A 15624-nucleotide genomic window follows, 5' to 3' on the forward strand; every position below is an offset into this window, starting at 1 on the left:
CCATCACTGTCAGTGTGAGGGAGATCTTACACTCACATTCATCTTTCCTCCTTCCAACCAACCAAGCAGCCTCTCCCTCCTTCCCTGGAAGACACTTAAATTGCCACACTCTTCCCAATGACACCCTCTGTTTAAAAAAATGTTTGAAACAAGTCCCCATGCTTCCTTCAAATGGAATTCTCCAGGTCCAGAGGCCAAGACACTATATAGGCCCATTCTGCAGCCACTTCATAACATGGATAAACATGGACCTTATGGAGGGGTCAGTGAGATCTGGTCCTGCTCCCATCCCCACAAAGTTGATGCCCTGGGAGTCTGACTAACTTTCCCACCAGGATCAATGAGTTAGAAGGAATAGCATTTGAAAACTGGAGGCTCCTCAGGACACCAAGTAGAAAGGATTCCTCTTTCCTCTTGGACACGAAATTACTTCATGGGAAAAGAATGGCTTAAATCTACACAAATGAGCCAAGAAAACCACTTACCTCTGCCCTGGTTCCTTACCCTCAGCAGTGTATACATACAAAATGTTCAACCCTTTGGCTGGTGACATTGGGTGAGTTTCCTTATAATGGGATGGATTTTTGCCCAGGATCCACCACCTTATGAAGACTAAAGGACCCACTATAGGCCTTGTTCACTCGTGTGTGCAACAGGAGACCACAGCCCTCAAAAAGGCTTTTGGGAAAAGTCTTACAGAGAACATAAAGGCTCCATAGCACTAAAGGTAGGAAAACATCATCTAGAATAGTGTTTTGGGGCTATAGTTCAGCTCCCAGGAAAGGTGGAAGCATGATTGCATCAGTATGGAGCAAGACAAATGCTCTTCCTGTCTGGAAGTCCAGAGAATGTTGTCTGACAAACAAAATATACATCTCATGATAATTTAAATATGTGCAAAGAAGAGTTTAATTCTACTCTGCCAGCCATTCTGAACTTTTAAACATAGTACAGAAATTCTATTTTATATAAACTGTTTTAATGAAGAAGCTGAAGTCTCTGCATTCTCCTGTCTTATGAATATAAATAGCTGAGAATCTAATAGGCCTTCGTTGTTGTTAAGCTAAGGCAATCTGAAATGAAAGCAGATGAGGCAGCCAGGAAACAAAGACCCTACTAACCACATTATTTCAAGGAAAGGTGAAGTATTCATTAAGAGCTCAGACTCTTCATCTCTAGTCCTTCCTGGATGTGTGGGGTGTCACAGGAATGAAACAAAGTGTGCCTCAGATCTGAGAGACAAAGAAGCTGGGATGGTGCAGCTGGATTTGCCTTAGGTCCCTTCCCTCTCACCAGACACCTGTGGCTGGTGTCAGGCAGCTCAGTGACAAACACTCCTTCCACCAGGTCCTGCTCGATACAGAGCTGAATATGCTCTTTCAGAGGAAAAAAAAAAAAAGAAGAATTAACAGTAATAGTGAATTAATCCTTCAGAGTCCTATGGATGTTTCACAAGCACACAGTACTGGAAAGGATTCTGTTCATTTTTCTTGCATAGTAGGCAATATATCATAGAATCATACAAACATTTAAGAAGTTATAAAAGCCCTTTAAGATCACTAAATCATTCTAGTTGGGCTTTGGCCCTTCTAATTTCCTTCCTGCATAACTTCATGACATCCTTATAGTCGTCCTGAGCTGCCTGCCTCTTTCTCCAAAGGTCACAGTCTCTCCTTCCAACACACCACTAACTGTTGTGTCTTTGGTGCCATATGGATCTCCATCCTCTACCTCCACTGCAACAGCAAACCAAAGGGCCTTGCTAGCACACTGTCCCTAAAACATCAGCCTGCCACCCTCAGGCTTATCTCTATCAAGCCTGGCTTTATTTCTTTCCTCCTTCAAATTTAGTTCAATGTTCTTTCAATGAGCCCTGCCAACTTCAGTACAAAGGTGCTACTGGTCCCCTACTTCAGGAATTCTACTGTTCACTCAATTCTGATACTTCCCCTCTCAGCACTTTTTGCCTTCCCTCAGTCAGTTCCTTAAATCCTCTGTAAATTGTGTACTAATCACCTTAACAAACAGTTTCCTTAGGGGCAGAATATAAAATGTTTTACCAAAATCTTCATAATTTAGGTCTAAGGCATTTCCTTATCTTAAACCTCAGTTATCTTCCTAGCAAAATGTATCAGAGTAGTTTGGCACGCTTCAAATAGGAAAACATACACTGCATGTTTATTTCATCTTCCCCTGTGCATTTAATTAATCTCTCCTCTAGAACTTACTTTTAAACACTGCTTGGTATTATTATGATCAAACTAAAAGGTCCACTGTGGCCCAGACAACTTTTTCTCCTTTCTTTAAATATAGATTTGCCACTTTTCATTCCTAATGTACCACCCTAATTAGACAGATTTATTGAAAATCCTTTTTACTGGACTTGCAACGTCATGTCTTTCAGAAGACTGAGATGGAAATTGTCCAACTTCCCAATTTGAGCCCATTAAGTTATTTGAGTTTTTCCATTTCCCCTGTTCCTGTTGGCTGGCTCCTTTGTCTCTCTGATCACCATAACACTCCTCCCTTTTTCTTTAACTATTACAGAATATCACATGAACAAAACTGGACAGTCTTGGGAACTGGTAAATAGAAAGGAGATGAAATTTAACATAAAATATGTAACCAGGGATCAACAATGACAAATTTCTTTTCAATGCAAATTGTCCTGCAGAACTTTTGCATTGTTTAGCAACTGTCCTTTGTGTAAAACGGGGATAATTCCACTCTCCAAATTCCTTTATGCTTAAAAATCAAGAACAGTATTTGGACACTCTCGTAATCAGGGCCACTTAAGTACTTAAGACAAAGCAATGTAATTGGATCATCAGCTACCATAAATCACCACCTCTTCAAAACCAGCCTAGTAACCCTAATCTACACCTGTAACACCTGAAAAAGTTTTTGTTTCTTTTGTTTGTGTTTGTTTTTATTATAATATTTGAGTCATTAAATGGCCATTTGGCAGAAAGAAAAGTATCTACACTATAAAGGCTCTTTTGCATATTTAAAGATAGGCACTGATTAATAGAGACACAGACACAGGAGAATCATATATTCATATTGAGGCAGAAAGATCTTTTCAAATAGCTTTTGTTATCCAATAAAATTAGCATAACTTTCATGCTATTAGAAAATCTAGAAATACATTTAGGAAGCTTTTTTCAAATGTCTGCTGCTAAAACTCAAAACCAACAACAGCTCTCAGAATTAAGTAAGGGCTGCAGTGAGAGACTCTGTCTTTCACTTGATCTGGTGGGATATCTTAACAGAATCCACACTGCTGTATGCACAGGACATCTTAGAACTCTTTTTCCTTAAAAGCCCCCAGCTATGCAAACACCATTCTCCACACACAAACACACACCACTTTCTGGAAAATATCCTGAATTAATACTGGCTATTTATTTATCTTCTGTGAGGTTCACGCTGAGACTGGAGCATGGCTGTTTCCAGCACTGGACAAACGTGCTGAACTCTGCTGGAGGAGCCATGCTTACAGCCCTGTAAGGTTACACAGGATAAACTCACAGCAGGAAGGCAGAGCAAGTTATAGAAAAGTCAGTGGTAGTGACTTCTCTGTCCTTTAAGCCTTATGTTTTAGTGTCTCCTCTGTTCAGTGTACAATTCTGTTTGATTCAGTCACCAAAAAGTCACCAAAAAGGCAGGGTTTCATGCTGTACCCTGTGTACCCTGTCCACCACCTGGACAATCCCCTGGACTTTCAACAAGCACCAGTGACCTCTTCACACCAAGCTTTCCTGGCCTTTCTGTCACCTCGGATCAGCAGCAATTAAGGACTTCTTGCCTGCCCTTATTCTTTTATCACCCTCTCTATCTTTCCTTTCTCCACCTGTAGATGTTATCCATGCTGCATTCTTTCATTCACAAACCTTTTGCCTTGCATTCCCCTCGGTGTTCCTGCCCTGTACCCCAAATCCCAGCTGATCCATACCTGCAGGTCTCTGCTATGTCTCACACAGCAGGGCATCTCTAATGGGAACCCTCCTGCCTGTATCCTCTATAAATACATTGTTCTCCCATTCAGTTCTGCTCATTTCCTAGAGTTACTACTCCAGCTCAGCACAGTTAAATCTCAGGCTCACAGTCACAATCACCTCTTTGCCACATTTGGCTCATTCCTCAGACCCTCCCTCCTCCAGCCCCCACTTCAGCTGTCACACAGGATTTCACCTGGCTCTTCCATGAGAAAATGACAAACCATGATCTTCCTCTTCCAACAGCTTTGCCTTCTGTTTCCTCTTCCCCTCCTACAACTCCTTCCCCATTCTCTGTCCTACAGCTGGAAAACGTCCTATGTGTCTCTCTTGCTTTCTTTTATTTGCCACTGAGCCAGTCTTACCCTACCTCCTGCCTTTCCTTATGGCTGCTCTCGGCCTCTTGCTCTCTCTTTGCCTTGACCTCTCACACCTCTTTATTCCCACAACACAAATACAATTCAATCTCTTTCCTCTTAAAATATTCTCATCTTAAAACACTCTTTCATCTTAAAACGTTTCCTCTATAAATACCGTCTCTTTTCCTCTCCTCCCTTCCTCACCAACCTCTCTGAATATGCCAGCTACAAACGTTGCCTCGAGTCCTCCCCACTAGTTCACTGCAGCTTCCTCTTCTTTGCAACCACTGCTAAAATTTTTACTTCACGTACTGGGCAATCTTCAGCACAGTCTGAGTACTCTGTTCTCACCTGCTAGAGCTCACGGGCTACCTGCAGTGGTCTCTTGTGCTGTTTAAACCTGAAGCAGTGTCTCTCTTCAGCTACCGTGGTGTTACTCACTTCTATTGCACCTCCTTTGAATCTGCTCCTTTTGCATGTCCTCCAGAAGACACTTTTATTCTCCCACATGTGCTGGGGTTCATGGAGCTTTGCTCTTTCTGTCTCTCACTCCTTAATAATTTCAAGTACAAATATAGATTCTGCTCTGATCTCCATGTAGCAATTTCCAGGCTCCCTACTCTAACACCAACTCGTCTCCCTAGGTCCATACCCACAGTATCTCTAATATTTCTTTATGGAAACATGTATAACAAACTCAGCTTATTACAACACAGTTCCTAATGGTCTTCTTCCTCCTTTACTAGATGATCTCTTCAGTAATTCCCCTCTAGAACATCACAGACAATGCTATAATTTTCCTTGTGGTTCTGGTCAAGAACTGGAGCAACATTTTCATCTCACATCTCTCACCATGTATATAGATCATGGGGATGTCTAAGGCTTGCACATTCTTTCACTATCCAGGCTCTCATCACCTCGTGTCTTTATTACTACAATATTTCTTTTTCTGACCTTTACAAATGTGAACTTGCCCTCCATGTATCCATTTAGGATGCTGCTAGAAATATAATTTTCCTAACACATCACTCTGACCATGTCATTTCTCCTAGCAGCTGTAGACTGCTGTCCCCATATCTATCTCATTAGTGTAATCTACTTGTCTTCATCAAGAAAATGTCAACGTCTTCCTACAGCCAACCAAAGAGGTCAATCCCCATCACCTCCTTATTAATATTTCAAGCAGACATGACCCATGATTTTTCTGGTGCCATCCCTCAGTCTTTGGAAGACCATCCTGTAAATATCCACACTTCTTATTCATTATCCTTCTTTACAAGTGTAGGAATCCCACATTTTGTGGTGCTCACGGGAATGTGGTTTGCCTCCTGGTGTTCTAAAGCCACTACTGCTCACGCTGAACATAATTACTTTGTAGTCTTGTTGTGCTCTCTCATAAGGCTGCATTCACTGCCAACATTTAAAGTGCAGCCACATGTCAAAAGGACAGGGACATTTTTCTGATCCATGATTTCTGATCCATGATTAAGGCTCGTAAATCTGAGGGTAGAACACTAACTGGCATTAATAATAGTGAACGAAATCCCTATTATACTGCTACTGAGCTGAGGTAGGAGAGATTTAGTCCCTTGCCTCAGGTCATGAAGAGAGACTATGGCAGAGCTTGGACTGAATTCTGGCTTTGTAAGCTCCTACCCTAACTACAGTACTACCTTTCTTTCATCTATTTTGGTACTTATCTACAAAGGATTATGATTTCAGCAGGCTCAGCTGGGCAGTTCTGAATATTTATTTATAAAAGAATTAGGCCTAATGAGAAAGAAAATGGATAAATTTCCATTTTTTAAAACTCTGATTTCTCTCCTGCAGGGAAAATACATTAGTTTATATTCTTTTCTTTTAAGTGGATTCTATTCCGAATGATCTGTTAAGGGAACTTGGATTCCAGAATCCACATTATTTATTTATTTATTCCTTAAAGACTAAGGAACACCATCTGATTTCTTTCTTTTGCTACTTAAGAGGTAAATGTGTACTTAAGAGTTCCAGCAGCAGTTTGTGAGCAATGAGCCATTAAGTAACTCACATTATAAATGACTGTCATTATTTCTGCTAAACCTACAAAACATTAAGGCTTCTTATCTACTGGTTCTGCAATAGTTAATGAACTCATTCCCCTCTTGAAGCTTTTCTAAATGCACAGAAATACTTTTTCAATGAGAAAAAGCAATATTAATATGGATTTTTATTGCAGGAGATGGCCAAATAGTTCAGACCGTTTCATCTCTATTAAAGTAAAATTATCTTTCAAATTTTTATTTTTGCAGTGAATAGAACACAACTGCACTCATATTAAATCTTTCCTCCACAGCTTTTACAAATTTTTAGCAGTAGGGAGAAAGGATAAAAATGCTGAGATTTCTCAAAAGGATTCGGATGTTCAATTAAATGAACAGGAATTAAGCATACAGTCCTGCAGGCAGCTCTGCAAATATCAGTTTCTCTTGAGAAGGGCATGATCCCGTCATTTTTACTCAGGCAAAATTTCCATTTGTCTTCACTGGCAAATTTGTTTGAAAGCCAACAGCTCGATTGAAATTTGCCCTTTAAAAATTATTATTAAAAACAGTTCCTGTTCTGTTAAATTACATATATGTTCTTAGCATTTTTAACAGATATATATTATAAAACTAATTATCTCAGATGGGTTAGAGGAATGTGTCAGGCTCTCATTACTTGTGGCAAAGAAACTTTTAAATGAATTGCTATTCAAATTTCATGCAATTAAAATATTAAATTGCTTGTTCAAAATATGATGGGCCAAACCCTCCTGGAACTCAAACACATGAACCAGTGATTTCATCCACTAAAGGATTTTAGGAAATCCTTGAACAAGAGGATGGCTTTGCTGCATCTCAGTTGTTCAACTTCCAGTCTTACATCCACAGACAAAGAATAATTTGAGCATCAAAAACTGCAAAACTGAATGCCTGGATAGCCTAAGATTCAACTCCAGTGCTGTCTACTGCCTGAATTTCAGTGGATGCCTCCAGCAGAACTCCAGCTGTGACAGGAGGGAGCACAGACCTTGCACTGGCCTTTCTACCCAGGGACAATTTTAACCTCAAAGGAAACACTAAAGGCCTGAACTTGCTGCATCACCATGCTCAATAAAACATTTACTATTGACTTCTCTAGGATCAGAATCAAGACTTCAATAAAGTCCCTTTTTTAATGAGTCCATTTGGAAAACAGCTGGGATTCCAAGCACAGATTTTAAACAAAGCATTTGAGTCTTTCATGTATAAAGGATACATGAAAAAAATGGCTGTCCTAATTTACCTGTCAAAACCACTGCACTTTAAAAATCAAATCTAGAGCATTGCAAGGTATTGCAAGAATTTTAATAAAAATGAATCTTTTTACTCCTAGATATAGCTGCAAGTAGCCTCTCTTCAGTAGCCTCTTCCCATTTGTGTATAAATAATCCCTAGTGACGGCTGGAGTCGTCCTGTTAAGCCTTTCTTCCTCACTTATGCCATGCATCTGACAAACCAACCCAGAGAATGCTTTCATCCCAAAAATCTTGCATATTATTTCAGGTGGAGGTAAGCTGCACAGGAGTTACTTAGGTTTTGGGGGGGTTTTTTTCAGTGGTGGCATGGGCTAAGTATACTCACAATAAGAAGTTTTAAAAATAGGATTTACTATGACTTCCAAAGATGTCAGGGGAAGAAGGAAGGTAAAAGGAGGGTTGAAATAATAGGGTCATTGTAAATTCTGGGTCTTTTAAAATAAAAATTGGATTCCAATGGCAGGCAGCAGAGCCCCATCCAGTCAGGTTTAACTGGCAGCCTTCCAAAGGTAAGATGAAAGTTCCTCTGAGTAGTAATTGTCTAAATGGAACAGACTCTGGTTATTGTGCAACTTCTTCATCTACTTTATTGTACCTTTATAATTAAATGATGTGATTCCCTTTTTTCCTCTCAACTACTGCAGAAGAGCATCTGACCAACATTGCCATAGGATGCAGGCAGACTCTGTGGCTCTCCATTTGCTTTTCTGGCTCCCTAAAATTTGTACACAAGGAGTTGTGAGCTGCTGGTTGCCAAAGCAGGACACAAACTCTGCCTTCTCCCAGCCACTCACCTGCATTTCCAGCTCTCTGCTTGCTCAGGGCTGGAGTTGGTTGGCTCACTCAGAGCTGTTGCTTGGCTAAGGGATTGCTGCCTTTGCTAGAAATTCCGTGCCAACAGTGGATCTGATTGCACAGGGTGAACTCTATGCCCCAAGATCCAGCAGCAAGGCTAGCAGTGGGTGGAGGAGACTGGAAAAACACCTGAGAGTCTGAAGAATTCTAGAATATTATGCTGAGCAGCCCCAGAGCCAGCATTTCCTGACTCTGCAAGGCTTCAGGGATCAGGAGTGAAACTCAGGTCCTGAGATGCTAAAAGACTCCATCAGATGTGAAAGCAGAATCAGAGGAACAGCTCTGTCACCTCTTGCTTTTTCACTGTCCCTCTGTACCAGAGTCCCTTCCCTCAGTCCAAGCAGTCCATTCCCAGAAATACAGATTATTCAGCTGAGAAAAAGTTAGCAAGACTGAGAACCTCAGTTTGCACATTCAACTCCAATAATTTCTTTATTGATTGTTATTTCTGTTGTTTCTGATTTGATGTTTTTTCATGATGACAGAGAGAAAATATGAACTAATTTTGCCTAATAATGAACTAACAATGCCTAATTTTGTTGCAGCTTTAGAATACTCCTCAAGTCTTTGGTCTCATGCTTGTCTGCCTCTCCCTGCGTATTCTTACTTGTGACAATCTCTTTTAATTCACTGCCTATTTATCTAATTGCATTATTTTGAAATATGCACATGGGTTCTATGAAAATACCAAAATAACCACAGGAGAAATAAAAATAGGACCAACTATTTTATTTATGTATTACTATCTATTATACCTAAATATAAGAAACCTGAAGCAACATATCTCCAGTTTTTCTAGTGAAATCCAATGTAAAGGTCTTGATTTATTTTCCAGAAAGTAAAAATTAATAAGTACAGAACAGAATTACAGAAGTGACCCAACCTATTCAGGAACAGAACTGGTTTTTAAAATCACTGGTATCAGAATATTTCCAAGTACCACAGTTCCTGATCCTGCCACAAGCCATTGCCTATAGCTTGTATTAATTTCAGCAGAGTTCATAAGCAGAATAACTGCAGGGTATTTGAAAAGCTAGTTAGGCTCTTAATGACCATTTTTTTGTTATACTTTGATAGACAAATCTCTATAGACCATTCTCAATACTGGAAGTTTTGCCTAGGGAAAAATGTAGGATCTGTTTTAAACTAACTGTATTACAGATCCTGTCCAGCTTTAAAAACAAACAAACAAAAAGCCTAAACACTTAATAAAATTTACGTTCAAATATATTTAACATTACACACAACATTTGGGGCCAGAACCTACATTAGTTTATCCACTTCTAGAAGAGGTGTATTACATTAAATTAACAGAGGAAATAGAGTTAAAGCTCTATGTACCAATAACATCCTCTTTTATAAGGTATTTGCCCTGGATCTCATCTGTGAGAGTGATTTCATCTGTGCAAGGATATGTGCCAGTCAGGTTATTTGAACACTACACACAGAGAATACCTGCAGCCCCTCACACACATACTCTGTCCATACACCCATCCCTGCAACTCCTAACTCCCAAAAAAGTATCTGTCATGGAAGTGAAAACTACTTTTAGTTTTTACTTTCATGATAGATCCTGTTGGTGTGAACCTGGACCTACTTGCCTTGTTTTGAACTCAGCTCTCCTCAACGTTGGACAGCAATAACACTTAGTTCACTTTCATCATATAAGTGAGAATCTAAAAGGAAACATCTCCAAGTCAAACACTTTATTTTATCAAATTGCCATTATATTGCTTTTTCTGTATTTCAGTCTAGTGGTGCCAAGGGAACACACACCTCTATAGCACTGATGGGTGACTCTTCATCATGGCTGAGAAAGGCCATCAAATGAGCTAAAAAGCTGCTGGTCAATGTTATGAGTGTCCCTCCTTTAGCACTTCTCTCATCCCACAATGAAGTTTGTTAGAAGTGTATCAGAAAACATTTTGAGCAGTCAGGGAGTGACACACCCAGGTATTTGCACACAGCTCCTTTATGTGCACAAGTTGCACTTCCGACGTGGGGGCAGTGACTTTGTGAAGTGGCTCCCTGGCCATCTGCAGCCACACATAGCCAGGAGTGTGTGTGCAGGGACACTCCCTGCACCTGAACCAGGGAACCCCTGGCTACCAGCTGGGTGCTGTATGTCTAGAGTTAGTTCACTTCACACACTCTCACACACTCATTCACACATACATGAACACAAGCAGACTGCAGCAAGATCACTCAAAGGCCACCTTCTCCTGCATGTAACCACCTCATCTTGATTTGTCACATTTTCCCTATGGTTAACACTGAGCAGAGCTGCCATTACACATAACCCAGCACCACACAATTCCAGCTGTTTCTAGCAGGACATTCCTGATCACAGGACATAGCAGGCAGAGAGAGAGGAAAGAGCCTCACTTATTTCAGGATGAAAATCCTCTCTAATAACTGCAACTCCGTTTGCAAAGGTGAGCTCTGTGTGACATGTTTGCCCGCTGTCAAGGTTGAATTTGTTTATGCCCCGAGCAGAGTGAGCACACGTGGCAGAGCAATCCAGCTCACCACAGCCAGTCCAGCACACACCATCCTCACCTAGATGAGGAATAGGAATCACTCCCTTGGCACTGCAACCAGCAGCAGGGTGTCTGGGTGCTGACAAGCTTTTTACATGTCCACTTGTCCTTTACAAATAGGGCTGAAGACACCAATCTATTTCCTAGGAGTTGTTAAATAGCAGCTGGATATGAAGGGTCCCTAGGAACAGGATCCCAAGCAGTGATCCAGGCACATCACCTGTTTGGACTAGTTTGGTACAAATTTCTACCATACTACTCATAAAACATATGGAACAAAACATGTACATGGGCAAACAGGAGAGAACACCCCTCCTGAATAAGTAGCTTTAAGCAATAATTCCACTTGTAATGTCTGAGGAGGGAATTAATGAAGGCTATCAATAGAGTTTGGGATAGAGAACACTCTTGGAAAACAAGTATTTTGGAAGATGGCACTGTATGAGAAGCAATGATTTCACTACAATGGAAATAAACCAATGGGGAATCTTCTGACTGCAACACAAGAACCATGGGAGGGAAATGTTATTTTGTAGTATAGAGTAACCATGCTGTGGGTAGCAAAAATGCCGTCATCCTTTACTGAAACCCTCATCATCCTGCAAAAACATGCATCTTCTGTTTAGCTAGGGGTTTATGTATGTGGCCCCTTCCTATACCTCAGATCAAAGAAATGTTTGGGACAAAATTACCATCACCTTGAACCACTACTCTGGGGGAAAAATTAAGACAGAGGACCAAAAGACTAGGCAAAAAAAAAAGCACAAAAATGCTACAGGCAAACAGATGCATCTCCACCCCAAGAGAAAACTATTCCTTTCTAATAAATTCATGTAATGTTTTGCAGATATTGAAAATATTCCAAAGCATAGCTCAGTGTAAACAGCAAGCTGGGTCTCCTGCTCTTTAGCATTTCTCTTTGTTTACTCTCTACATGAGGAAAGAAAAAGCCTACATGTGAGCACTGCAAGTGGTGTATTTCAGGATGGATGGGGCATTCAGAAAGGCAGTGATGAAACACAGACATATGTAGCCTCCAATAAAATACTATGTACTTTGCCTGAGCCACCAGGGTCAAATTAAAAAAAAAAAAAAAAATCCAGTGTCTGCTTTATGAATACTTATTTGTGTGTGGAAATAATCTGATACCATGGTGATGGGAAGACTACATCAAGATTAGAGAGAGAGGCAGGAAAAAGATATTCTGCTGTGTGTGTGTGTGTGTGTGTGTGTGTGTGTGTGTGTGTGTTCTCTCCCCCATTGCCTTTTTGCTCCCAAACCCCATGTCTCAGGAGTAGAGTTCCTGTGGGAAATTGCCCTGGCAGTGCTTCTGGAAGCAATGCCCAGCCAGACCAGCTCACCCATTGCAAGGAGAGGTACTCGGCCAGGGATGCCAGCTCCCATCTGTGAGCCCAAATGGCTCTGCTCAGCCCCGCTCATCTCCGGAGAGCTTGGCATGTTCATCTGGTAAAAAAAAATAGCCCTTACCTTTGGCAATCAGCTCCTCCAGCTCCTGGTCGAATCCCTGTCGGTGGCATTTCCTCCAGAGCCCCATGTTGGTGGAGTTGTACTGTCTGTTGCACTCGTCGACCGCGCTCATCGCAAAGATCTGCCTCCTGTTCCTTGCCAAGAGGAGTTTCCCTTCCCAGCGGTCCAACCTAGACCTGCTGGCCCTGAGAGGCAGGTTGTTGTTGGAGTTATAAATGAAGCCAGGATCATTTCTCTTAGTGGTGATGCTCTTGCACCTCTCTCTGTGCTTCCTGGCATCAGTTTCGTACCAATGGTCAGAGCAGATTGCCACAGCCAGCATGCCAAGGGCACACAGAGCTAAAGAGAGGCCAGCATAGAGCAGTAACCTTCCAGCAGCCATGCCTCAGCTTCACAGAAACACCATGGACATCTTCACAACAGGCAAAGCCGTGGGGTGAGACCACGCAAAAAAAGAAAAAAACCACCGGAGCAGCTGCTAGGTGTCACTTGGCACAGACAGCCTCAAACATCCCCACTCCCGTGGCTCACATCCACGCTGCAGAGGGATGCTGAGAGCACTACAAAGTTCTGTCCTGGAGACAGTCTTGGAGTCTCATCTGCCTCTTCTCCTCTGCAGAGGAGACCGGGTGAGGAGAAACACAGCCTTTCACCAGTGACCCCTCACCACAAGCACCCGAGTGACAGGGGCTGAAGGGATGAATCCCCCTGAAGAGACCTGATGGCTGATCAGTCCATTAATCTCTTTCAATCTGGCCCGCTCAGAAATCCAGAAGAGATGGCTTTCAGATCAGCAAGCTCACTTCAGCATCATCACAGGACAGAAAAGTTCAACAGCCTGACATCTCCCGCTTGCAAGCAGCCAGTTGTCCCGGTTTCGGGAATGGGTGACTTGTCTTTTCTTTGTCAGTGGCTCAGCAAGAGCATCATCGTCTGGACGGCCGGTCACTTGCTTGGGTTTAAAGCGAGGTCGAAAGGGAGGGAGCAAGAGGCGGGGAGCAATCTGTTGTTGTTGCTGCTGCTGCTGCTGAGATCGTGGTTAAAGCATCCCCTCCTCGGCTGCCTCTGGGAACGCGGCACGCACGGCTCTCTCCCTCAGCAGACTTCGCTGACAGCCGCTGGCATCTTGGCTTCGAAGACACCTCGGCTTCTCTCTGCCAGCCTCGCCATTCACTCTCCTGCTTTTGCCGTGGGCGCTGTCATGCGGGCAGCCGAACGCCGCGCTGCCTCCGTTCCCCGGCTCCGGGCCGGGCAGAGCCGCGGCAGCACCGCAGCCCGGCAGGAGCCGCGCTCTGCCCGCTAGGCTGCCCTGGGCCCCGGCATCCTCCTTCCACACTCACACACACTCACACACACACACACACACTCACACACGCTGCTGCCCCCCCTTCCGCCGGCAGCTGCAAAGCTTCCTCCGTCCCCGGCGCTGCGATGTGTTGTGCACAGTTTTCCTAACACGGCGGCACGTTAGCCATCTGCAAGATGAAGGCAGGCAGGGCTACGGCTGGCGGAGAGGATGCTGAGGAACGGGGAGGGGAGGGAGGGAGGTCGGGGGAAACCGAACCAAAACAAACCGGGGCGGAGGTGGGGGGGAGCTACACACCTTACACGGGGAGAGCAAAGCAGCCCCTAACTGTTGTCAACAGCTTTTGGGCTGCACCATTTCTCTGCCATATGGCCCGGTCTCCTTGTCGGAGATGAGATGTTTTAGCTCAGCAGCTTCGTGCGAATCGTATCCCCGGCATCGGTAGTTATATATTCAGACATCTTTTTTTTTTTTTTCTCCTTAAATTTTCACTCCCTTTCTCTTTAATGGGAATAACTCACCCATCTCGTAGAGATCAAGTGCAACAGAAGGCGAGCTGGAGTCCCCAAGCTTTAGAAATCTCATTTCACCGTTTTTAACCCAAATAATTGCAAATCCAATCTTCTGTACACCTGGGAATCTTTCCTTGTTCAAACACCGAGCCCCGCAGCCTTGGCCGAAGCCTACAGACCGAGCATACAGAGCGCTGAGCCAAAAGCCAGTGATGTCACCCATGCAACGTGAGACTCATTTCTTATTTCTCTATCCTCCTTAAAGATAAACTGCACCACTTCCCAGGCAGGAAATGTCGAAGCCTTACTCTCTCTTAAGAGGGGAAAATGTAAAACCTGGATTTAACTGGATCCCGATCATTCTTGATCACAAGCCCTTACATTATGTCAACCAAATCCAAAACAAGCGGAGCTGTTTCTCACTGCACCAAAAAAAAAAAAAAAAAAAAAAAAAAAAAGAAATCCCAATCTGCTACATAATAGAGAGAATGAGCTTGGAAGAAACCCTGGATTCTAGACTTTCTGTGTAATCCAGAAGGATGAGGCTTCCAGACTCTGAACTGTACAGTTTAAAAAATAAATACACATGGTCATTTCCCTTGCACCAAAAAGGGCTGGATGCTGGCACATCCTGATCTGCGAGTACCACAGCATCCTGGAGTTGACCAAGGAACCAAATTAGCCCCATTCAATATTTGGCTCCCACTGACTCCACAGCATCAAAGGCAAACAATGCAGTTGTTCCTACTGCACCAAAAAGTCCACAGCCCAATGCCTCCCCCAGAGATGTATGCTGCAAACATCCACACCCACGCTGGATCCTACCAGATTTTGGCCCCTGAATCCCAGGCTGTGTCATCTGAATTGAAAATAAGCACAGCCTTTCTAGGGCTGGTGACAGTCCTTGGCCCCAAGAGGGGAGTCCTGGGATTTTGCTAGCTTTTAATCCTAGCCACCCAAATTATGCTTGCTCCAGTGGGGAGAACAGATGTAGTAGCTCTCAGTGTATCAGAAATACAAACCTGGACTGTCTTGTGGAATACAGCTGCACTAGGAAAAAATTAACCTGTATGGCTGGATCATAACAATTTTTGGCTACAAACCAAATGGTGTTATTGAAAAAAAATATATTTCCCATTTTCCCTGGCAAAACCAGGGCCCATATAAACTGGGATTTGCAGCTATGGAAGAGTATTTGTGTCATTAAACCACTTTTGGTGTGAAATGTACTGTCTTCTCTAACAGCACCT

General features: G+C 42.8%; 1 protein-coding gene across 1 annotated transcript in view; it reads right to left on the reverse strand.

Annotated features, from left to right (window-relative positions):
- Nucleotides 1-13747, reverse strand: part of TMEM178B (transmembrane protein 178B) — a 210193-nt gene extending 196446 nt beyond the window's left edge. Inside the window, exon 1 of the mRNA XM_014869966.2 lies at nucleotides 12557-13747. Within this exon, the coding sequence (XP_014725452.1) occupies nucleotides 12557-12938 (382 nt within the window). The 5' untranslated portion in view covers nucleotides 12939-13747. The remainder of the gene's footprint in view (nucleotides 1-12556) is intronic.
- Between the last annotated feature and the right edge of the window lie 1877 nt (nucleotides 13748-15624).

This window comes from Sturnus vulgaris, chromosome 5 (assembly GCF_052056855.1).
Source record: "Sturnus vulgaris isolate bStuVul1 chromosome 5, bStuVul1.hap1, whole genome shotgun sequence".
Classification (NCBI taxonomy): Eukaryota; Metazoa; Chordata; class Aves; order Passeriformes; family Sturnidae; genus Sturnus; species Sturnus vulgaris.